Raw genomic sequence first — 25,908 nt, 5'->3', positions numbered from 1 at the left:
GCAACCCAATAAAAAGTCGGAATGGATATTTTGTTTACAGCAAAGAACACTTTCTAAGGAAACAGAAGAATATTTAACGCAAGGTTTTTATAAGGAAGAGTGGCTCGTATTCATGTCAAACATGATGCAAAACCATGAAAACGCTCATGCAGCTAGACCATTGGGTGGAATATGAAACAAGAATCGAGCTGTACTAGTGTTTTGATGTATTATGGACTGAGCCGTTCGTATGGTAATACTATAGTAAAGGTAATACTATAGTAATAAAAAGGGTAAAAGTAATACTATATAGTAAATAATAATAGTATAGTAAATAATAATAAATAAAGGTAATTCTATAGTATAGGTAAAGGTAATACTATAGTAAAATTTTAACTAAATTTTTATTGAAAGAATTTAGATATTGAATATGAATTATTTCTTAAAATATTAGAAAGCTTTGGAAAACGTTTTAGACCGAAACTTGGATTATAATAAGCTTATTTTAAATAGTTAAACGAAAAAAAGCATTAGAAACGGTTATTCATAAATTAAAAAATTGCTCATGAAATCGATTTTAGAATTTTAAATGATGCTTGAATAACCTTAATTACAATTATTACTGTAGTAAGAATTGCAGTTTATCTGTGTCAATCCATATGCTGCAGTATATTAATTATTCGGTAACAGTTATGCTGGAAGACGTATTTTAAAAAATTGAATGAAATAAGTAAGAAAAATCTGATTCGGACATCACGTAGTTCCCTTGTAAAATTATATACATTGTAAAATTATATACACGTAGTTCCCTTATTAAATTATATACATTTTTTGCTGCATTTCATTTAAACTTATTTCCTTGACATTCATTAAAGATATATTTCTCATTCAGTTAATTCAATTCTCACTTCGCAGCAAGGCAAAAATGCATAAAACCTCAAAACATCTTCATTAAAAATTGAAAATATAGAAAAACCCAAAACACCAAATACAGTTAAGACAATTTTTACAATTAAAATTAGAGTTTCTACGCAAAAGCAAGCAATTCGGACAGCAGACAAGAACACAGCGCCCGATTGCAAACAATAAAGAAAGGTGCACAACTTCATGTTATAGCAATTCTATGTACAAAATTTCAACGTTCTGGGGCTACTCGTTTTTGAGTTATGCGAGATATATACATACATACGTACATACAGACGTCAATAAAATCTCTTCTGAATCTATTTTTGAATCTATCTGTCCTTACGTACAGATATCACGCGAAAACATCGTTATATTGCATTCGATAGCGGTCAAAAGGAATATTTTCGTTAAGATATGATACCCAGAATTTTTCGTGATTAGAATAAATCTTTTGTTTCGTACAAGGAAGTAAAAAGGGTTGGAAAAATATTTAAATAAATGTGGTGATTGTATTTCAGTCAAAATTAAAATGTTTCACTCATCAAAGAAACAAAAAAGAGGCAGCGAATAGTCAATAAACATTTTATTATATTTATATATATATATTTTACAAATAATTTCTTTTTATGAATGACGAAACAAAGTTTATAAAGTTCAAACACGTTTTGCTCAATTTTTCAGAAACAAAAAAACAATTATTTAACATTATATTCCTTTCCTAGAACATTATATTCCTTTCCTTTCCTTTCCTTCATGAAATAAAAAATAGCAAACACTGACATTCAAGAGTTACTACAGCCCATTCGAATTCTTTACCATTTGTTTTCTTGCATATAATCTAGTGTAAATATAATTAGCCATTAGTTTTGGGAAAGGAAGATAAACATAAGCTATAGAGGAAAAGGACGATTTTCTTATCATACTTCAATGCGTGTATTATTTTTAGAGAATATTAAACGTGTATTAAACATAAGTTACTGAAAAGTTTTAAGTTCCATATTAACGTTTTGAAATTTTTAGAATAGTTCTTTGTTTTATCCATTTTCTCCAATTTGATCAAAGGTCACCTTAGTTTAACACAGCATTCCAACAATATGGTTTCACTTTAAGGAGATCAGAGAACAAAGTAATGCCCCATATAACACAGCATTTCTTCAATAAAATTCATGAACGAGGTTCTTTTGTTGAACATTTAAATTAAAGCCTTACCATACTAGGACAAGACACATATTTAAATTCAACTCTCTAATCGGCAAAGCCGTATATATACGACCTAGAATATTTATTGTGGTATCTGTAAGAACGTATATGTACGCGAATATTAAAATATGTCAACAAAATTAAGGCGATATATCAAAAGAAAACAAATCCAGGTATGAAATACCAGGAGAGTTTTTGCATTAAAATCAAAAAAATAATCTGTTCTCATAGTAATTTTGGGAAATTTGTGCTTTCTTAACGAAACCCTGGCCGCCCAGAGGGAACAAATCCAGTATTATTAGTCCAAAGGGGCAATTTGCCTCCAAGATCTATTAATTTCGTTTGACAATTTGCGTCCACTATAAATGTCGGTTTGCTTTTCAAATTGTTGCCACCAAGTATTAGAGCCCTGCATTATATTTAAAGAAAGACGTTTTTACTAACAAACGCAACGATTTCAAAGCGAGCAATGGCAACAAACATTGTAAGGGAAAAGAACTTTTTTGTCTCCAGCGTGCGAGACTGTGTATTAGAAATTCTAAAGATATGCTCTTTTAAATATTTCACAATATTGCTGTTGAATTGAATTTTATGGTTGAAGTGCGAAGAATATGACATTTAATAAATAAAGGTAACACATAACACATTAAAAAGTCCCTTTGAGCGTAATATAAAATCTGAAAGCTGAAATAGCTTAATATAAAATCTGAAATATAAAATCTGAAATAATTATTTCTTTATATTCTCTTGCATCTACTCAACTTCTGTCAGCCGATTAAAAATAGGCAAAAATTTAAACAATACGAGAAAGATTTAGAGGTAGAAGATGGTATATAGTATTTATGTGCATTTGCTCGATCCAGTACGATTTGACACTTTTCCATACAAACAAAAAGGTTGAAAAAGAATGAATATTGGGTAAGTTGATCTAAAACTTACTAGCAAAGTTTTATGAGTTAAATGAGAAAAACCTTTAACTTGTTCAGCTCAAATGTGAAAAGATGTTCCAGTGAATTATTTAACTTAATTATTATTGAATTCTACAAAGAACAGACGATTTTGATTTGTAATTTATGTTGATTTTTAACTTTCCAAATGAGCAAGCATTCTGGTTAAAAGATGTTCCAGTGAATTATTTAACTTAATTATTATTGAATTCTACAAAGAACAGACGATTTTTGATTTGTAATTTATGTTGATTTTTTAACTTTCCAAATGAGCAAGCATTCTGGTTAAAAGATGTTCCAGCGAATTATTTAACTTAATTATTATTGAATTCTACAAAAGAACAGACGATTTTTATTTGTAATTTATGTTGATTTTTAACTTTCCAAATGAAAAAGCATTCTGGTTAAAAGATGTTCCAGTGAATTATTTAACTTAATTATTATTGAATTCTACAAAGAACAGACGATTTTGATTTGTAATTTATGTTGATTTTTAACTTTCCAAATGAGCAAGCATTCTGGTTAAAAAATGTTCCAGTGAATTATTTAACTTAATTATTATTGAATTCTATAAAGAACAGACGATTTTGATTTGTAATTTATGTTGATTTTTAACTTTCCCAAATGAGCAAGCATTCTGGTTTACTTTAAAACTTGATTTATTATTTCTTACCTGTAGAAATACTTTATAGTAAGATTAATAGTTTCAAATAACCGTTAGATTCCAAACATAGTTCTACAACATAACGGCCGTGTTATACAGGGATTATATGTATTTCAGTCGGTTGTTAAAGTATCATTATTCTTATTGATACATACATGGTACCTTTTATCCGTTTGATGTTTTTGATACTATTTGCGCATTCAAAAATAGATTCAACGTGATTTACTATCACGGTATTTCGCAATGGCAATATCTGAATGTTTTCTAGAAAAACAGTAATAATATGAGAAAAATTCCTGTACTTATATTCTTCTAATCCTAAGTCACTTTTATATAATGTTTACAGTTTTAAGTTTCCGTATTTGCTATTTAAAATTTATGTAATTATTTAAGGGTTTCATTGATTAGGAGATTTTTCTTGTATTTTTAAAGGAATAATTTGAACAGGCAAGGACATAAACATTAGAGGTTCCAGATGTTAAATTAAAATTTCATGAAAACAAATTAAATTATCCTTAAAATATGAAGCAATGGGAGTGTGTATGATTATTAAACTTCAGTTTTATATGAAACAAAATTTACCTACTGGCATTTTTATAATTTCAAGGATCCTTAAGAATTTAGAGTTATTTATGTTACATACATGAATAGGTTAACTTAATTTCAGAGAAATGGTTGAGGTGCTTGGTTTTGTAATTTTTCCATTTTTGGAAATGAATAATTCAAAGGCGTTCAACAAATCATTGCTTATTTTTTAGGTAAAAATTCCACTACCCATAACACTCATGAAAACGATTATTTTCCGTTTTATTTAACTGTTCCTGAATTTGTCTGATGACGTCATCTTAGTCCTGCTAGCTTTCTTCACATGCAAGAATCTGAATTTTCAATAAACGCCAAATATCACTAACACTCAAACTGAGGAGAATCGAGTTAATTTGAACCAGTATCATTTTTGACTGACAAATTATTCATTGGATACAATGATCCTGGCCCTGAGTATTACAAAGAATATATCTATATTTCGAAGACAATGACAGAAATTGCTTTCAGTTGTATTGATCTTGCTCAAAGAAAATAGTTATTTACATGAATTATTTCCGCAAAAGTAACAAGATTTTGGGTCTACTCAGGTGCTCTTAATTAAAATTTTAAAAGAGCTATAAATAGCACGTTCAATGAGATACATTCCGCAAGAGAAGAACAGGAAGAATGACCTTATTAGCTATACATAAGTCATGTGATCTCTGAGGTCGTCTGCATTGTTTGTTTACATTAGCTATGCATAAGTCACGTGATCTCTGATGTCATCGGAATGTATCTCATTAAACGTAATGACGGGATCCGAAAATAATAAAAGGTTATTTAAATTATTTTTTTACCTTAATATATAACTTTATAAAGCAGATAATAATAAATTTAAGATAAATGTAACAGGATTTATTTAAAAAAGCATGATATTTGTTTATATTACATCTCAATTGCAATTATAGAAATTTTTATTAAGAAACTGACTATTTTCCTGCTCAATTAGAGCTAATAAAAATAGTAAATGAGTTAGTTTTATTATAGCTGAAATAAAATGAGAAGTGAAAATTAATTTTTAGTTCCTTTCAAAGCACAATAATCAATAAAACTAAATTTAATTTCCAAAATAAATTTATGAATCTGTTTTGTTGATTTCCGTGTATTCGTTTTTAAAAATCTAAAGGAGGAAAGAACGGATTTCCTACACATATTCTTATCAAAAAATATCTCTGTAGATGAATTATTATGGATTTTATTCGTCCAAAATTAAAATGCTTTTAAAATTTTTATTAAAGATAGTTTTTGAAGGGAAAGAATTCAAAATGCAATTCTAGAGCTTTCTTCAGTTTCGGTTATGTGCAAAATTCATATTATAAAGAAAAATGATGACATATAAATTTTCTAAAATTATTAGATTTTTGTAAAATCTGCACAATTTTATTTTAACTGCTTATGGTCATAAAAAAATAAAAAAAAATAGAATTTGTAGTTTTTTCAATACGAAACTCTTGACAGAACTAAAGAAATTTGAAGAATAAACACGTAACACATTAATAATAACACATTTCAGAAACGTGCTTGTTTTACAGACATAGATTTAAAGCAATATTGCATTTTCATTTCGAAATGCAAATCACATTTAAATGTAAATTATTCAGTACCCATTTTACCAATTCATTCTTTAAAAGAAAATCAGTTCCCTTCCAGTATTGCTAAATACTTTCTCTGTTACTAAAAATCTCAAAGAATTTAGATCTTTATAATGTATTTATTTTCTTGGTCTGAGGTATAGTAAACTAAAGACTAAATATACGCATATTTTGAAATAAACAAATCAATAAGTTAACAGCTAAGATAAGAAAAACAATGGATTTGCAAATTTAGACACTCTTGCCAAATATTAATATTACATCAGACTAAGTTGCACTTCCTAAGTGGCATGTTTTGCATTTTAACGGTAAATATTAAGCGCGTATAAATTACAGACAAATTTATACTCTTTTAATATTTAAAATAATGATTTTTTGATTTGCTAAATGCTCTTAAAATATGCGCAGATTTTAGGTTAACTACCGCTAAAATTATTTTATCGTATGCATCCGTTTATGATTATATGAATAAATATGCTTCTACTAGATGCATAAGACTAAAAACATTTTTTTTAAAATGCCTTATTACATTAATAGCAGTTTTTTTTTAATCAAATGTGCACATCACCTGTGTTTCTTGAACTGAGCAAACTTCACAAACTGGGTTATAGTTTTTACATAAACAATATTTCTAATCAGAAATTAGCGTGCATAATCTATTTTATTTCGAAATGTTACACTGCCCAGGCAATGAATTAGAAATCTTGATGTAAAGGAACACAGCCATCATTCATGTCGTATAAATGAAAAGTGCTTGATGATGTATGTTTTCACATGATCTTCGCTTCCTTTTAAAACTATTCTAAAGCAGTAAATGTCGATATACGACGAAGTATTGCCAGCAAATTTTTAAAAAATAATTGTAGAGAGGGTATTGGAAAAGCAATTTGTAATTTCACACATTTGTTGAATTTGTATACGAAACATTTACCTGACACAATTACTTAATTGCCAAAGATTCATGTGCATTTAAAGATGGTGCTACAGTTCTCCACTTTGTTTCAGCTATGTAGGATTTCATGAATATCATTATAGAAGCCTCACGACAGAAGAAAATGCAAAATGTATTGATAGCTTGCATCCAACTTTCTTACATAAATAAGTAAGGAAATTATTCAAAATACAAATAATAATTTGTTTATATGTGAATACTTTATACTTTCCTACTCTGCAAGCGGACAAGGAGCAATAAAATATATGAGACTACAGGAAATGAAAAAAATACTATGTAGATACTTGATGATATCAAGAAAAACTTCATTTCATTTAAGACGACAGGTTCTGAGAACTTCGTTCATTTAAGCTAAAGTAAAAGTTACTAGGGCAACTGAATCGTTTTGTGGACGCTAAATTCAGACTTGAAACTATGACTTGAAACTTGAATTCTAGAAAACTGCGAAAGAAAATTAAGTATAGTGTTTAGAATTTTACCAATATTTAAGCAATGAAAATCGTGTATAATTCGTCTCAGAACGTTATCATTCATACCATCAGACGATAACTTGACAATTCTCTTTTTCAAGTACCATGATTGGTCTAGAGGCCTACAGTCTGTCTAGCATAAAAAAAAGCTCTCGCCAATTAGTCTGAAGCTCTCTGTTCTTGTAGAAACGAGCTTTAACCCATTTTCCGTAGGGGTGACTTGAGGAAAATGGTAAACTCTTTTCCCCTCAGCCAACAGTCGCCAAAAACAAAATAACAATAAAGCAACTCTTGGTACTACCCTATTTGAAATATATTAGCCCTGCTGCCATAACGACAGCCACCCGCCAGGTACTGCGGTGGGGGGGGGCTCTTCTTCTCGTAGACAGACAGTAGAGTAAGAAGGTGAATACAAGCTGATCGACCATTCTGAGAATTTTTTGTATGAATCATGATCTAAGATCAATCAAACAAAATCTGTTAACAAATTTATAGCGAGAACCTATCATGATGAAATTACTGCTTTAAAAACTGCGAAGTTGACAGGATTCACGTAAAAGACCTGCGAAATATTTAGTGCTTGTAAAAATGACGCACATTAATTGGATAAGAGTAGTAACTATTTTTTCCAAAATTAGTACGCCACGAATGAGACAGACATCCTATGATGAGGCTTCTGAAGAACAAATTTTAAAAAATGAAGTTACAGATTTCTGCAAAGGAAAAAAAAATTTTTTTCACTGATACAAGAAAGGACGTCACTCAACAAACGTCACGTAGTCAAAAAATCGACTACGTGATCGATTTTTAGAAAAAGCATCCTCAATTTAAGATTGGACTGTTATGAACAACCAGCATGCCAGACCGGAAAAAAATATTCAGATGAGGAATTGCTTAGTTTGTTTAAAATGGCAGTTTCTTTAAATTTTTAAATGCCAGTCAATGCCAGTTTCTTTAAAATATGCAGTTGTGAGGAACCTGTTTATGTTATTTCGGAATATGTCACACTTACTCCGAAAGTAAGCAAAGACTAGCGACAACTTCATATGAAGCAGTGTATGCAGTTCCTCCGATGTTTGATGTCTAAAAGTTTGAGGAGGTATTCCAATAAGTTCTTTCAACAGGGAATATGCCCATTATTGTTGCTAGAAAATACTATAAACCCACATGTAACTATTGTAGCGCATAACTCCGTTCTGAAACAGCACATTTTTATCCAGAAAGACTTGATGTTTCGTGAACAACCACAGTCCTTTTCATCGTGTAAATTTGTACAGAACTCCTTCAATTCAAGGAATGATTGACTCAGGTACCTAATTTTTGAATCTTCATAGGAGGCTTAATAGTTTAGAGTCTGATCCTTGTAAAGAACGTATGACAAATGTTGGAAAAAGAGATCCTTGGTTCTAACATTCAGTTCATACAGAACAGAAGAGGTTCAGTAGTAACAAACCTCACTGATTTAATGCTAAATCTATTAACTACTTTTAAGGTTTTAGATCTATGTGGAAATTTAAAAAAATTATTCCCATAACAGCGAACATAACAGCTGGCATGCGAACTAAAGGGGACCAACTTGATACTGAATAAAAGTTGCAAGGTTTATCCTAAGTTTATAATAGTTATTTTTAACTTAAAGCTTCTTTCCTACCTCTCCTAATTTCGGTTTACAATTTCCTACCAGAATGAGGTTTTAGAATTACGTTTAATGCAAATGAGAAGGAGTAAAGTATTGAAGTCGACGTTTCAGTGACCTCGAAAGAGAGAATCAGAATTTCTGACTAGCACGCTTTTGCCTTTTGGCCACGTCTCTCTAATCTGTTACTACGCTAGGCCGTGTTACGTGCCCTTGATAGCTTCGTTAGCTAAACCGATATTCGCTAGCTAAATAAATATATAGGGGCCAACTGGTTTAGATCTGTGTTAGCTTCGGATAAATCTCTTTAGTTAGTCAAGTTCTTATTTCTTACACATTTGAGTTTGAGCCCAAGTGGAGGCTTTGCTGTACGTCCTGAGAAAGGGGCCGTTTTTACATATTTAGTTTGAGCAATAAAGGGTACTTAACCCTTCTTGAGTTTTACTTTTCTGTTGCTGGATTTAAGCAATTATTTGCTTAGTAGTTCACTAGATTCTTCCACACTTATTTAATAGATAATAGGAAGGAAAACTAAAAGGTTTCTAATTCAGTGGCAGGGCATTGCCGTTCCTGAGAATAAAAATGGAAATTTTATTTCCGCTACGGTTCCAAGAGTTTGAAAATTATTTCTTTGCAAAGCCAGCTTTTTGATTCTTTCAAAAGGTAACAAATTAATGACAACAAGCATAGCAGATCAAACAATTTTCAATAAATAATTAGTTGTTTAACGTTTATTTTCACGCTTCTGACCATAAAAGAAAAGGTCTGAAATGTAGGACGTTAATTACCTCTTTGATATCTAGCGAGAAGCTAAAAATTAAAATGGAATGCCAAAATGCAGATAGATAGTTATATGCGCGTTAAGAAGCACGATTCATTTTTAGAAAGAGCAGCCTCAATTTAAGATTGGACTGTTATGAACAACTAGCATGCCAGACCGGGAAAAAAAAAAAAAAAAAAAAAAAAAAAAAAACTTTCAGATGATGAATTGCTTAGTGTTTAGTTAATGCCAGTTTCTTCAAAATACGCAATTGTGAGGAACCTGTTTATGTTATTAAATTAAATCTTTATTTTGTCGATTCTTCGGAACTCATTTAAATAAATTAAATTCTTATTTTGTCGATTCTTTGGAATTCATTTAAATGACTTATACTTTAAAAAGATCAAAGACTATTAAAAGGACTTTTACTTAAATATAAATCTGGAAAGCCAGTGCTCGAAATGAATAATAATGTTTTATAATGGGAGTAAGAAATATGTTACGAGTGGATGGAATTTCACAGCGAATTAGAGTACGGTGTTTTGAATGATTATTTTTTTAATGCCACCTGAAATAGATGAAGTTGAATAAATAAGTTAACATTTTAGTCTTTTAGGAATTTTTTACGAATACAGTATTGTTGTGTTGCGAAGGTAAGTGAAGCAGAATTATAATATTTTCTCTAAAATTAATAAATATTTTCGTTCAATTACATCTGGTCAAATACAAATTGCAATTCGAAAACTCAAAGTATCAATAATCTAGGCGTAATTCTTCTTACTGCTTTAGAACATAGTCAGGAACAATTACAGTTGTTTTCTTCTCTAATAATATTGGCCTGTTAAATGAGTTTTATGGTAAAAATATGTATCCATTTTTAATAATTATCCATTGATCTACGCTCATTTAAAGACTGCTGTAATTTAAAAAAAATTGCGATGCACTGTGATGTATCACCAAAAGTGCCCATAAAGTCTTCTCCTTTTATAAATGAAATTTTCCCATCGTCGTCGAATCATTGTTTTCTCTCTCAGAAAGTTCAGAGATTTCAGACAACAATGCATCTTACACTCACGAAGAATATTTTGCAAGAAGCAGTTTCCATAATAATTCTCAGGATCAAATATCCCCCCTAAATGGAATTAGGGATACTTCATAGAAATTTGTTTGCGAATAAATATATCGTAGAGAAAACGAAGAGAATTTCTCATTCTTCGAAAGCACGAAAAAGTTCTTCCACACATTAATTAGTTTTCAGACGAAGTTTCAAACATCTGGCAATAGATGGCAGCACCGGTAGAAAGAATGTGAAGTCATTTCCCACGAAGGTAAGTAGCAGTAATTTTATTTTCAGTCGGAACAACACACGAGGAGAAAAAAGAAAGCAGTTTATAAAATTTCTCCAGGAATTGTGATTCGATAGCCAGCAGTCGTATATAACATTCTCAAAGTGCCCAGCTTTTGTCAACTTCAGATGTCCTTTTAGCGAAATTCAGCATTCAATTCTCTACAACCAAGTTTAGTATAGCAATACTGACAGAACAGCTTTCGTCACCCATAGAAGTAGAAGCAAATCGACCTGGGATGCACAGGTGTCTGGAAAAGAATATAAAAATATATTTAGTAAATTTAAATTATAATTGGCTATTAAATATACTTTCCAAAGCTACAAATATTAATGATTCATGAATAAATATAACGCTGTTAGTGGAATAGACGTTAATATATATATAAATGAATAAACAAATTTGAATTAAAAAATAATGCAAAATGTCGTTTCGAGACTTCTGGGCTAACAATCATGAACAATCAACATAAAGCATTGTGCGAATACTACGTTTATCGTTGTGTGGGGAGGGTACAGAAATTTTAACTATTCATGTGTGACTATTTAAATACATTTATCATATACACTGTCTCAGTACGAGGTGAAGCACATCTAGGTGTTAGTAAAAGGACTTATGTTATACTGCTGGCTACAAAAAAATAGTATATTTTTTCAAAATTTCTGAAAAAGCTGGTTTTTTTTTATTAAAATATTATTAGTCCGAAGGGGTAATTTGCCCAGAAGGACTTAATGAAGGATTCAAAACAAAAGAAAAAATCGAAATTATTAATAGCTAGACCTCAAGGGTTCAAAATAAAAGTAAAAAATCGAAATTATTATTATCCATAACTCAATAAAGGATTCAAAACAAAAGAAAAAATTGAAATTTTTAATAGCTTGATCTCAACAAAGTGTTCAAAATAAAAGTAAAAAATCGAAATTATTAATACCTAGAACTCAACAGAGGGTTCAAAACAAAAGTAAAGATCGAAGTTATTATCCATAGCTCGAACTCAACAAAGGGTTCAAAACAAAAGTAAAAATCGAAATTATTAATAGTTAGAACTCAACAAATTTTCAAAACAAAAGCAAAACTCGAAACTATTAATATCTAAAACTCAATAAAGGGTTCGAAACAAAAGTAAAAATCGAAAGTAAGTAAAAATCGAAATTCGGTTTGGCATTTCACGTCGATTCACCAAAAGCGTTGTTTCACTTTTCAAATTGTTGCCACCAAATATTATCACCCTGTCTTATATTTGAAGAAATTAAATAATGAAGAAGCTGCATATATGTATGTATGTTTCTCGCATTGTGACAAAACAATGGTACTTAGAGCCATCAAATTTTTAATAATTTAATTTTTCACCGAATATGGGTATCTGGTAACCCTAATTTGGAATTTGGAATTTGTTTTATGATCGATTTCATATTTTGTAAAACTTTAACGAATTTTGGATTAACAAATTCAAGTATTTGAAAACGAGCAATGGCAACGTTGTAAAGTAAAAACATTTTTATCTCCAATTTTCCAGACTGCATATCCGAAATTCGGTACTATTCGGTTTCGATGGCCGTAAAAAAATTGCAGCGAAAATGTAAGCTCAAAAGCGCCAAATCTAGCAAACGCGCCCATTTAACAGCGCGCCAAATCTAGCGTACGCGTTGATTTCAGATTGCATAAGTTTATATAGTTCTATATTTCTTAAGACGCCATTGAAATACTAGTTTAATTTTTAAATCCTTTTTTTATTTTAAATCCTTTTTTGATATCCTATGGATTTAACAATTTGGGAATTGTCCATGGCGAAAAGTCGGCAATAGAATTTTGGGTAAAGAGCAGAATAACCCACTGCTTGACGCGTTTTTAAGAATTGCACATATTCGGTAACCATGTGCACATCGATCTATTTTCACTTAAAAACAAATCCTAGAATTGCTAAAAATGGCACTGCGCACATCCTTGACTTTATCTATGTACACATCGACCTATTTTCACTTAAAAAATAAAAGAAAATTAACAAAAATCCAATTGTTTTTACCCTTGTAAAAAGCGGCGAACAAATAAGTGAGCGATTCTGCACTTTACAGAGAATATGTTCAAAGAAAAGTCATCATTCATTATAGAAAATTACGTTTGAACAACCAACGAGATGAAATTATGCTTTAGTGATTATATAAATTATAATAATGATCTGAAATAGTTATTTACTCTTATGCTTCCATTCAGTCATGTTTAGCCTTTTTCATATAAATTACTATAGTAGAAAAAAGTATTATATGAAATTAACCTTTCATCTAAATTAAAACATCAATCTTAAATAGTTATTTACTATTATACTTCCTTTCTTGCTGCAATTGTTAGGGTTGCCGCAATTAGTTTTGGCAGCACTGGCATCAACAATATTATGGCGATTTTTTACGACCCTCGAAACCGTATAGTATCGAATGTAATAATAAATCGACAGTATTATTAATATCTAGAACTAGACAGAGGGTTCAAAACAAAAGTAAAAATCGAAATTATTGATAGATAAAACTCGACAAAGGTTTCAAAACAAAAGCAAAAATTGAAACTATTAATATCTAAAACTCGATAAAGGTTTCGAAACAAAACAATCGAAATTTTTAATATCAAAACTTAATAAAGGATTCAAAACAAAAGAAAAAAATCGAAATTATTAATAGCTAGACCTCAAGGGTTCAAAATAAAAGTAAAAAATCGAAATTATTATTATCCATAACTCAATAAAGGATTCAAAACAAAAGAAAAAATTGAAATTTTTAATAGCTTGATCTCAACAAAGTGTTCAAAATAAAAGTAAAAAATCGAAATTATTAATACCTAGAACTCAACAGAGGGTTCAAAACAAAAGTAAAGATCGAAGTTATTATCCATAGCTCGAACTCAACAAAGGGTTCAAAGCAAAAGTAAAAATAGAAATTATTAATAGTTAGAACTCAACAAATTTTCAAAACAAAAGCAAAACTTGAAACTATTAATATCTAAAACTCAATAAAAGGTTCGAAACAAAAGTAAAAATCGAAAGTATTGTATGCGCAAAAGCGCCTAAACTAGCAAACGCGCCGATTTAACAACGTGCCAAATCTAGCGTACATGCTGATTTCAAATTGCGTAAATTTAGATAGTTCTATATTTCTTAAGACGCTATTGAAATACTAGTTTAATTTTTAAATCCTTTTCTAATTTTAAATCCTTTTTTGGTATCCTATGGATTTAACAATGACCTTATCTATGTACACATCGACCTATTTTCACTTAAAAAGTAAAAGAGAATTAACAAAAATCTAATTGTTTTTACCCTTGTAAAAAGCGGCAAACAAATAAGTGAGCGATTCTGCACTTTACCGAGAATATTTTCAAAGAAAAGTCATCATTCATTATAGAAAATTACATTTCAACAACGAACGAGATGAAATTATGAATTAGGGATATGTCGGTAGCGAAATAGCGATGCAGGCATCCATTCAGTTATGTTTAGCCATTTTTATATAAATTAATAATGATCTGAAATAGTTATTTACTCTTATGCTTCCATTCAGTCATGTTTAGCCTTTTTCATATAAATTATAATAATAAAAATGTATTATATGAAATTAACCTTTCATCTAAAATTAAAACATCAATCTTAGATAGTTATTTACTATTATACTTCCTTTCTTCCTGCAATTATTAGGGTTGCCGCAATTATTTTTGGTAGCATTGGCATCAACAATAGTTTGGCGATTTTTTACGGCCCTCGAAACCGAATAGTACCCGAAATTCTAAAGATATGCTCATTTCAAAATTATTTTGCGATATTGCTGTTGAACTGAATTTTATGGTTTAAGTGCGGGAACATGATATTTAAAAATTAGTAAAATGTATTTATTTAATGAAAAAGCTCCTTCAGTAGATTTCTGCTGCAAAATAATTTGTTTATTGAAGACAAAATTGGTAAGTAAGTAATATTTTAGAAAAGAAAAACTACGCATTATTTAATTAAGTTATGTGCAAGGAAAAACAATTTACTTAATTAATATTTAACTTAATGTGCTTTACTTAATGAAAACATCTTTTTAAATACATTCACTTACATAGCATAGTAAAGAAATCTTAGTGAAAAGTGCTTTTGAAATCGATCTAACAAAAGGTTATGTTAGTAACTGAAGTTTAATAACATTTTAAGAAAGAAACTAGATGCAAATTAACAAAAAACAAAATTAAATGTTACAAAATACATTACTTTATTCAAACAGTTTACTTATTTTTAAGAAAATAATGATTTGTATAAAAACTTGTCAGACGCCATTTGTGCAGCATCAAAATTGAAAGTTCTAAGTAACAAAGTGAAATAATTGTAATTCTGCTAAGTAACCTGTTACTTTTAACAAACGATTTTTGATGCCGCCATAAAAAGTTCAAGTTTTTTTTTTCTTTTCCCTTTGCAGTCCCGCCTAAATAAATCCACACTAGCCTTTATTAAACTTTTCTCATTTTCATTCTCGCAAATTCAAGTCTTCATTTCTTTTTGGCGGATGTCATTAATTTTCTAATTTTTTGGCAATGAAGTAATCAGGAAAAATACGGAGAAAAGGAAATGAACGAAATCAGACAGATAGAGAAAATGAAGTAATTACGGCAGGTGACGAATAGTGGAGTTATCTGTTTTAATTAAAAAAAAAAAAAACGTCGCTGTACACGTCGCAAAGAATAAAATTATTATTTGTTGAAATCCCAACAAAATCGCTTTTACGTCCAACATTCTACTTACTATGCGTTTTGTAACCAGACATGACGTTTTTGTATAAAGCTTACAAAAATGATCGAAAAATTCTTATTAGTTTATTTATGCAAATAAATAAACTAAATTAAAGAGAAGATAAATAACAATGGGAGAAGGATTTTCATCTTACACATACAGTGAACTTAGTTATTCGAAATGCAGTGATGCCATTGTTACTTTTTCATGTTTTTATTTTGTCTTATCTAGTGGTTTAGGTTAAAACAACATGCCGAATAATTATTATTGGAGAAGACACACAGCAAGATCCAGCGTAATATTTGTAAATTATACAAGACTAATTTCGATGATTTAACAACAGAACCATCTGCCACAGTTGTCTAAGTTCAAACGAATGGGATAGGATAAGCAAAATCTAGTCCTAGCATGGTTTATGCTTCACGCATGCGCAATTACAAGCTTGGTTGGCGTTAATGGCCGGCGTCCATTATACAAAACTGGCGATGTATCATGAGATTGGCAACTAAAGACATGTTTTTATTCCACTAAATTTTGTCCCGTTGCAGAAGTTAAGCCTGAATAAAAAAGCTTGAAGCGTTGAAGAAGCTAAGCTCTTACTGATTTCTGTGATTAGTATGAAAGGTAATTTTGTATATTTGGAATGTTTGAAGACCTATTTTCGATTACCTTTTGGATTATCACTAAGGTAAGATAATGTAATGAAGACTGCGAAAAGAAAGGACCAAAGTATGTTATTTTGCTGAATGCATGATAAAAGATGAACTTTTATGATAACTCTAAATATGAAATAAAAACCAATTTACAAAATGAGGTTAAACTAATTAATTATGTTAAGCTCTCAAGAATTATTTACCTAGGATGAGACATTACTTTGTGAAAAGCATGAATTTGAAAAGGAATTTTATGGTAACATACTATGAAATATCATACAAAAATACATTTGGAAGTAGATGTAAAATATGGTAAGTTAATTGATTATTGTACGTTACAGAAACCTACAGCATTAATTTAAGCAGTTCATAAACATCAACACGAGTGAAAAAAGAATAAAGTATATTTCCACATACACTTTTTCAAGTCCCCAGTAAATAAATTCTAACATATTTGGGTACAAAGCGAACAAATTTCACACATTCAGAATGCTTCAGCGATGCGTAAGTGCAGAACTTCACTTACGCATCGCTGAAGCCTGAATTGTGAATTCATTGCCAAGCCAAACATACAAGCCAACGTTTCTTTCCAACATCGCTTCGCCAACATTTCTTTGGGCAAGCGACGAAGGTTACTGCTGAACATATGCCTATTGTGCATGCGTAAATCATAAACCATGCTACAGCTAGAAGCTACTCAAATGAATGAGATAAGATACGGTGATAAGATAGAAAATGAATGGCTAAACAGAAGTTAAGCTACTGGCGCCATCTAGTGATGAAGAAAGAAAATTAAAACATAATTTCCTTAAAGGCTAAAGGTAAAGAGGGATTGGAATTAGGGTCGTTAACTAGGAAAAAAAAAAGATTATTTTGAATGTGAAACTCCTCTAAAATTCCCATTTCCTTACTTAAAGACCCCATTCCGGATATGAATTCCTGGGTATTTACAGGATTTCTTGCCTTTTAATTTACATTGGTTAAACTAGAGAGCCTTAAAATTTCGAGTTAAAGAATATGAGGCATATATTAGTAAAAAGGAAACACAGAAATCCTCTATCGTCCAGCACTGTTGGTCCAAAAACCAGTCTTACCAATTTTCTGCAGCCAAAATTATTCAAACCCAAATTCGAATGGGTGAAGGACATAAAATGATACTTTTCTGAAGTGGATCATTACTGAAGATGAAAAGTGGATACTATATAACTATGCTGCAAGTGAAAATCATTGGATAAGCCAAAATATTTTCCTGTAGTAACATCGAAAGAGGGATGCATTTCAAATGAATATGGTTGGCTATAAAGGAAATAGTATATACTATGGATACTTGCCACCTAATTAGACAATTAGCCTGGGAAAATATTTTGCCCAAATGCCAGTTTTAAATGCAGAAATTGATGCAGAGCGCTCAGAACTAAACCTTCGGGGTGTTGTCTTCCATCAAGAACATTTTGGGTTCTATCAAGAAAATGTTTAGATTAATATTAGATAAACACTTATGCATATGGCTCATGTGCTTTGCGCTAACCTTCAAATTTGCTAGACATTGCCCTCTCCGAATTTATCTTTTAAGCCACTTAAAAACGCTCTGAATGATCTGGAGTTTTATGTCTTTGGCTTCTTTCAAACAGTACATTGATAACTTCTTTACGAATAAACCTAATGACTTCCATAAAGAAGGTAAATCCCAGCTGTCTGAGAAATGCCAGAAAGTCATAGAATAAAATGATAATTTTTTTATGGGATTCAAGAAACTTTTTTGTGTTTTCCAAAAGCGACATTTGTATGCGTATTCGGAAACTAGGTACCGTTTTGAAAAAAAAAAATAGTAAAACAATTTTTTCGAATCCAATTTTATTTTTACATGAAAATACATGTCTTAAACTATTTCACAACATAGTTTCCGCCAAGGATCAAACACTTGTCATAGCGGTTGACCGGTTTTTGTATACCATCGTCAAAGAAACTTCCCGTCAGTTTCGATAACCACGACTCCACAGCATTTTTCGTGTCATCGTCAGATCCAAAGCGCTTGCCACCAAGCTCGCGCTTCATGTGGAGGAACAAGTGATAGTCGGACGGCGCCAAGTCCGGGCTGGTGATCGAACTGCTCCCAATGAAACTGTCGAATTAACGATTGAGTGACACCAATATGGGGCCGAGCATTGTCATGGAGCAACACAATTCCTTTACTGAGCATTCCTCTTCGTTTGTTTTGAATGGCACGCCTTAGTTTTGTTAAAGTCTCACAATATCGTGCCGCATTAATGGTATCACCTTTGGGGAGAAATTCAGTAAGCAAAACGCCTTTCCTATCCCAGAAGACAGTGCGCATGATTTTTTGTGATGACATTGTCACTTTGAACTTTTGTTTCTTCGGAGAATGAGTGTGTCTCCATTCCATCGATTGTTGTTTCGATTCTGGTGTGAAATGACACACCCAAGTTTCATCACCTGTCACAATTTGGTTTAAAAAGTTTTCTCCCTCGTCACTGTACCGCATAAGAAATGTCAGGGCACTACCGAGTCGCTTTGTTTTGTGAACATCAGTGAGCATTTGTGGAACCCATCGGGAACACAGTTTGCGATAATTCAAGCGGTCAGACAAAATCTCGAACAAAACAGTACGTGAAATTTCTAGAAATGCTTCTGAAAGAGTTGTCATTGTGAAGTATCTGTTCTCATGAATTGCTTCATCGACTTTCCTTACCAAATCATCGGTGACAACAGAAGGCCGACCACTCCGAGCCTCGGCGTGGACATTTGTTCGACCTGCATTAAACATTCTTACCCACTTTCTCACCATTCCATCACTTATCGCGTATTCACCGTAAACTTCTGTCACTTGACGATAAATTTCGGCCGGTTTAACGTTCCTCGCGTTCAAAAATTTAATCACGGCACGAATCTCACAGTCAGCGGGAGAACTAATTGTCTTAAACATTTTGAATGTGCACAGCAAACTGAAAACATAACATAGAGCAACCAAAATGGCGACAATTGAAAGTCAGTGAACAAGAAAGACTAGTGCGCATGCGCGAGACGCCTACCACAGCGCTGCGACGGCGCTAGAATGAAACGGTACTTAGTTTCCGACTACGCTACATAGAGCAACTTCATCCAACAATTTGCAGAAAGTTTTGGTCAGCATATAGTAAATATACAAAATACATAGTAAATGAACAGTACATAGTAAATGTAGTAAATGTAACATTTCGGGACAAAACATAGTAAATGTAGTAAATATAATGCAGAGAGATTGTAACAGCCAATTCAATAATATTATATAATTGTATAATTTACAACAACAAAAATTAAATTAAGAGAACATGAGTTAAACAGGATACAAAAGCGGAGATACAAAGGATACAAAGAATTTTCGCTTATCTGATAGTCCTTGAACCAGATGAAACATTTTCTTGCATACAAGTAAATAAGTTTGATTTTAGAAATTATAATATTAGAAATTATAAAAAAAAAATCTTTCAGATTTTATATTACTCCCAAACGGCAATTTTTTTTACGTTTTGTCTGTTATCTTTATTTATTACATAACATGTTCTTTGACCTTAAACCATAAAAATAAATTTAACAGCAATATCACAAAATAATTTAAAAAGAGCATATTTTTAGAATTTCCGACGCACAGTCTCGATCCCTGGAGATAAAAATTTCTTTTTTCGTTAAGTGTTGCTATCTCTCGCTTTGAAATCGTTGAGTCTGTAAATCAAAAATTCATTAATGTCTGATGAAATAGATAATACCAAATTCCAACTTAGAGCTTCCAGATGCCCATATTTGGTGGAGGATTACGTTATTCAAAATTGCATGACCATAGGAACCGTCGTTTTATCACACTGCGAGAAACATACATACATTTATGCAGATTCTACATTATTTAATTCCTTGTAATATAATACAGGGCTGTAATATTTGGTGGGTGTAAGTTTTGAAAAGTGAATCAACGCAGAAAATGTATCCACGCAAGATACCAAAATGAAATTAATATCCCTTGTGGGTTAATTGCCCCTTTGTGCTAAGAAAAGGGACTGATTTGTTATTTAACCCAACCGGTATATTTAAAAATTTGAGTTTCTACAGTTTTTCATATATATATATATATATATATATATATATCTAATGTACCAGCTTTTGTCGTAGCTTAAATTATCAGACGATAAGTTTTAAAAAACAGGATCCATTTATTATTATTCAGGAAAAAAAGCAGTTACAAAATCAGATATCCGGAGTAAATAAAAAGAATTACTAATTAACTTTTTGTATGAAGTTTACCTCATCGTGACATTTAAGAAAAAGCCCCCGATATTCTTTTGCGAGTCCTTTTATAGCCTTTGGAAAGGCGGAGCTTCCAAGAAATGACGTCAGCCTCGTCAGCCAATCCAGTTCGCTTTAAATATTTCCAGAACATTCCATAACTGTACGTGTACAAAAGGCGGGAAAAACAACTTGACTACGGGGCTGTGGATTTAATTCCACGTATTCTTTCAAATAAGAGAACGTCGCCATTAAAAATGAAAAGAACATACAGTTAGAATTTTAAGTGTATTCTTGACTAGAATGAAAATTAATGATGAAAATCGTACGTAAAACGAAACTCTCGCATTAAGAACATATATTCTGAGACATAAAAAAGAGATGAATTATTTGCTAAGACTGAAATCAAAGTCCTATCTAATGTTACATTCTTAAATAATTCCTATTCTTTGAAAGAATCAAACGTTTTTTCAAAATTTCTTTCAAGTTATAAAATGTTGGTTATTTGGAATTTTATTATTACATATATATATATTTAAGTGTACTTGAAGATAAGGAAACCAGTTTATTTTAAAATATGTCCCACGCGATATATTTTAAAACAGTTCAAACAGGAAATTAAAACCTGATTTATGTGATTCTAAATCATAGTGATCCTTCAGTACGTAAATTAAAATGCTGAAAAAATCAGAGTCAGCTTAAGACCGAAGTCTACATTTATTTTAATTCGATTACTGCGCAAAAATATGTAACAATAATCGAGAATCCTAAATGAAGATAATAAGAAAATGAATTATTCATAATATATCCTATTCTTCTTCAATATGCTGTTTAATCAGAATGAAAGATTTTTCTTTGTTTCATGAAAAGCGTTTCGATAAAAAGAAAGGGGGAAAAAAAGACTTCTTTATCTCTTCTTCGTAAAACCATCAATAAAAATTAAATATTAATAATAGCTTTTATATCTAAGAAAACGTCTTGAGATAAAAATTTCAATTAGCTTTCAATATGGCAGGAATATATACGTGCGAAATAAAAGAAAATTTTTTAAGTGTTGAAAAAATAATAGCCCGAGGTAAAAAAGAAAAAAAAAAGACTATGCTTAAACATTTTTCGTGAGTAATGAAAAGTGATTATGAAATTAATGATGAAAATCGTACGTAAAACGAAACTCTCGCATTAAGAACATATATTCTAAGACATAAAAAAGAGATGAATTATTTGCTAAGATTGAAATCAAAGTCCTATCTAATGTTACATTCTTAAATAATTCCTATTCTTTGAAAGAATCAAACGTTTTTCAAAATTTCTTTCAAGTTATAAAATGTTGGTTATTTTTTCGCCAAGGGATAAAAAATATTTAACTAAAAGATAAGGGAATTTGTTTTTAATTTGCTGACGTAAAACGATTGGCACACTTTCGGCATTCTCCAGACGTTTAATTGACAATTTGAGTCTGAAATTAAATTAACAGAAGATTTAATCCAGATTTTATTCGCCAGATGATTCATGAGTTAAATGCATTTTTATTCTGTAAAATTTATAAAGTGAAATTCATAACCTAAAATTAGCAGCAATTGCAGCAGAAGAGATACTAATATTACGTACTAAATCACGAAGCACTAAAAACAATATTTGTAGAGACAATTAGGTATTTTTGAAGCAGGAAAAATGAGCAACGCCTTCGACGAGAATCGAACCACAGACTTCTGGAATACGCGTTCATTGTGCTGACCATTACATTACGAAGGCATGCTAAGAAAGCGGGAGAAGTACTTTATATATTTTCTAAAATTCTGTAGAGGTGGCATCCGAAAATACCATCAGATATTTCAGGATGATGTCTGCTACAGTCAAGATCTTATCTTACCTTAAATTTATGACACGCGTGTTAGTGGTGATATAACGTAGATGACACGCAGTTGGCCAATTTTCATCAAGATATAACGATTATTCTTCCAGTTTCAGTTCAGGATTTTTTTACTGGTCTAGCCATTAATTGATAACAATTCTGCAAAAGGTTTGCCTCTATATGAAAAACAGATCTTGCTTTAATTTTCAATTTTATAATCGTATTTATTAAGAGAATAAGTTATTTAAAACCAAGGAGTGCATTTTATAATACAGTAAATATTTACTTCAGGTTTTTAATATTAATTCTAGCTGATGTTACGCCTTTTCGTGTATTTACTAGCCCTTTTCATCTACGCAAACAAACCTTTAGACTCTTTATTTAATTTATTACATTTGTGTTAAATATAATAATTTTGGATTTGCTCATTTACAGTTGCTTTTTTTAACAGAAAATTAATGATATGACTTCAAGTTAGTATAGTTAGTATTGAAATGGTTTCATTTGATCCTTTTGCACGTGAATGTTTTCAATGACTGTAAATAGAGTTTTACTGCACAAATAGTGTATCAGCAGGAAAACTCATTCAATATCTCCAACTGATACTGTGAATATTGGATAACATGATGGTATTACCTTATAGAAAACTGATTGAATGTATTTGGAAATCGAACTTATATGCTTGTAAAATAAACTATACAAAAATATAGTTAAGTTTAGGTATTTAAATCAGTACAATGACGTATTAACTAATTCTTATGTAACTATTATTTCATGTACACTCACTCCACCTTGAGATACCAATTTTGAACCAATGCTTGAGATACCATTTTTGAACCAATGCTATTTGTTGACTTTTCATTATTAACGCCTGTCGAAGAGTTAAAATATTACATTCTTCTAGAAAATATCTGTTGTATTAGTATGTCAATTATATTACTAATATTTTTGTAGGGCATTATATCTTAAACTTTTAGCTGAAATTATGGCACTTTGATTGTTACGGTCCCTTGAATGTTACCTTGATTGATATTTTGACTGCTATGGTATATGTGTGCTATTATTTTTTAAAATTTCTTAGGTGCTATAATGTTTATTGTATTACCGAAATTTAGATTAATCGACCATCTTTTTTAACGAACTATGCCATTTGCAAATTGCAGCTTTTAATAAATTAATGCAATATGATTGTTATGGTGTATATGTGCTATCACTTAGAAAATTTGTACTCTACTTAGAAATCCGTTTTACCACGCCATATATAACTAATAATATTTATCTGAATTCTGTACCTCGAAATATGCATTAATTAAGACCTTTCGATTATTACAATAATGAATATCATATGCAAGTGATAGATCTTTTCGCCATAGCTATGTACAGGACAATGATGACAATGATAAATAATATATTTTTTATTAATTAATTAATAATATGATTTCATAAACAAGTGATAGATTATTTGCCTTCGAGTACTAAATACAGCACGATGATAGATAATTTAAGTAACATATTTGCTAATAATTAATTGGCAATATGATTTCTTACAATAACGAACATCATATACAAGTGGTAGATTTTTTCGCCATAGAGGACAATGATGACAATGATAAATAATATATTTGTTAATAATTAATTAACAATGTGATTTCATAAACAAGGGATATATTATTTGCCATCGAGTCCAAAGTACAGAACGATGATGGACAATTTAAATAATATATTTGCAAATAATTAATTGGCAAATACAATTTCTTATGATAACAAGCATCATATGCAAGTGATTGACTTTTTTCATCGAGTACTAATTATAGGACAATGATGAACAGTGTTATATAAAATATTTTCTAATAATTAATTACATATGCAGATGATAGGCTATATTTCATCTCTTCAATAATTAACTAATTAGTATATACACTCTCTCTGTATAATATGACGGGCATTTAATAACAAGAGTCATATTGTTTGATTGAAAGTTTCTTTTTATGCCAATGTGTTTCGTGACGTAATTTGAAGCAAGATCATTTTGAATGTGTTCGCTGTTCTTCGTATGAAGCAGTTCTTATGAGGTGTTATGTGATTTCATTCTCTTTTTAGAATTTTCTAATTATAAATGTGTTTTAAACTGTATTTATGGCAAAATAAATGCATTGTGACTTGGAATCCTATGTTTATTCATATGTTTGTTCTGTACCTCTCTTAAACGTCTGTACCATGAATTTGGAATCACCCTGTATATTTAGATTTGGATGATTTTTAGTTAAGCTGAAACTCAGGTAAACTTAAGTTTGGTTTATTTAATTATGGCAGATCACTCCAGAGCTATATGCCTAAACTCAGGTAAACTTAAGTTTGGTTTATTTAATTATGGCAGATCACTCCAGAGCTATATGCCTAAGGTAAGGGAGCATTTGTGGAAGACTTTCTAAAAGAAACTCTCTCGTATAGTCCTCGGAATAAAGATCTTGAAGTCATGACTCATTGACTGTAGCATATTGTCTGCGCAAAATGATAGTATAAGTTATTCCTCCCGCCTTCCTAGCGTGCCTTCGTGGTGTAGTGGTCAGCACACTGAGCCGGTATTTCAGAGGTTCGTGGTTCGATATTGATCTTCTGTTGAATTATCTATCTTGTCTTGCATCTCGTACAGAATCATTAGTATCGTTTTACCTTGTATTGGTATATATCTGTATATGTGTATGTGTATATGTGTGTATGTGTATATATATATATATATATGTGTGTGTGTATGTATATATATGTATATATATATATAGTTGTATAATGTATCCTTTTTACCTTGTATTGGTAGTTATATAGTTGCATAATGTATTTATGTATTTTATCCTTGCTTTGTACACTAACTATTGTATTGAACAGTAGTAGATTTGTAGTGGTGTTTACTCCTTTGGTTTTCTATTGTTATCGCTATTTGTTTGTGTTTTGTTCTAATTATGTCTATGTGATTATAGTATTTATCCAAAACTGGCACTTGCACCTTTGTAATCTTATGCTTTGTCAAAACTACAAATGTACCCTTTATTTATCTATTTATTTTATTTTTTTGAGCCCTTGTCTGGCCATGTATTTGTTGCACTTTTACTCAATAAATACTAGGCCCGGGCGGTTGGTTTGAACATACCTCTGGGGGCTTCTTTGGTCTTTTGGACTGCCACCTGGATGGCCTGGTCGCTGGGTTTCGGTGTATGGTGCGAGGCGCCTGTGTGGCCCGTCTGGCTCAAGATAGAGGTGGACGTGTTGCATATGCCAATTAACCATTACGGTAAAAGGATGGTGCACACGTCCCCCGTCAACTATCAACTATCTTGCCTTCTTCCAAATAA

At 30.9% G+C, this 25,908-nt stretch overlaps 1 protein-coding gene across 1 annotated transcript in view; it reads right to left on the bottom strand.

The window, feature by feature from the left end:
* Window positions 1–1,453: 1,453 nt before the first annotated feature.
* The window catches only part of LOC118196431 (suppressor of lurcher protein 1-like), a 293,365-nt gene continuing 268,910 nt past the window's right edge, over window positions 1,454–25,908 (bottom strand). The window contains exon 8 of the mRNA XM_085821452.1: window positions 1,454–11,287. Within this exon, the coding sequence (XP_085677578.1) occupies window positions 11,211–11,287 (77 nt within the window). The 3' untranslated portion in view covers window positions 1,454–11,210. The remainder of the gene's footprint in view (window positions 11,288–25,908) is intronic.

Source organism: Stegodyphus dumicola, chromosome 7 (assembly GCF_044657685.1).
Source record: "Stegodyphus dumicola isolate Sdum_Otavi_A_Nest chromosome 7, ASM4465768v1".
NCBI lineage: Eukaryota > Metazoa > Arthropoda > Arachnida > Araneae > Eresidae > Stegodyphus > Stegodyphus dumicola.
The sequence above is the reverse complement of the archived record's forward strand: the minus strand, read 5'-3'. Positions and strand labels throughout refer to the sequence as shown.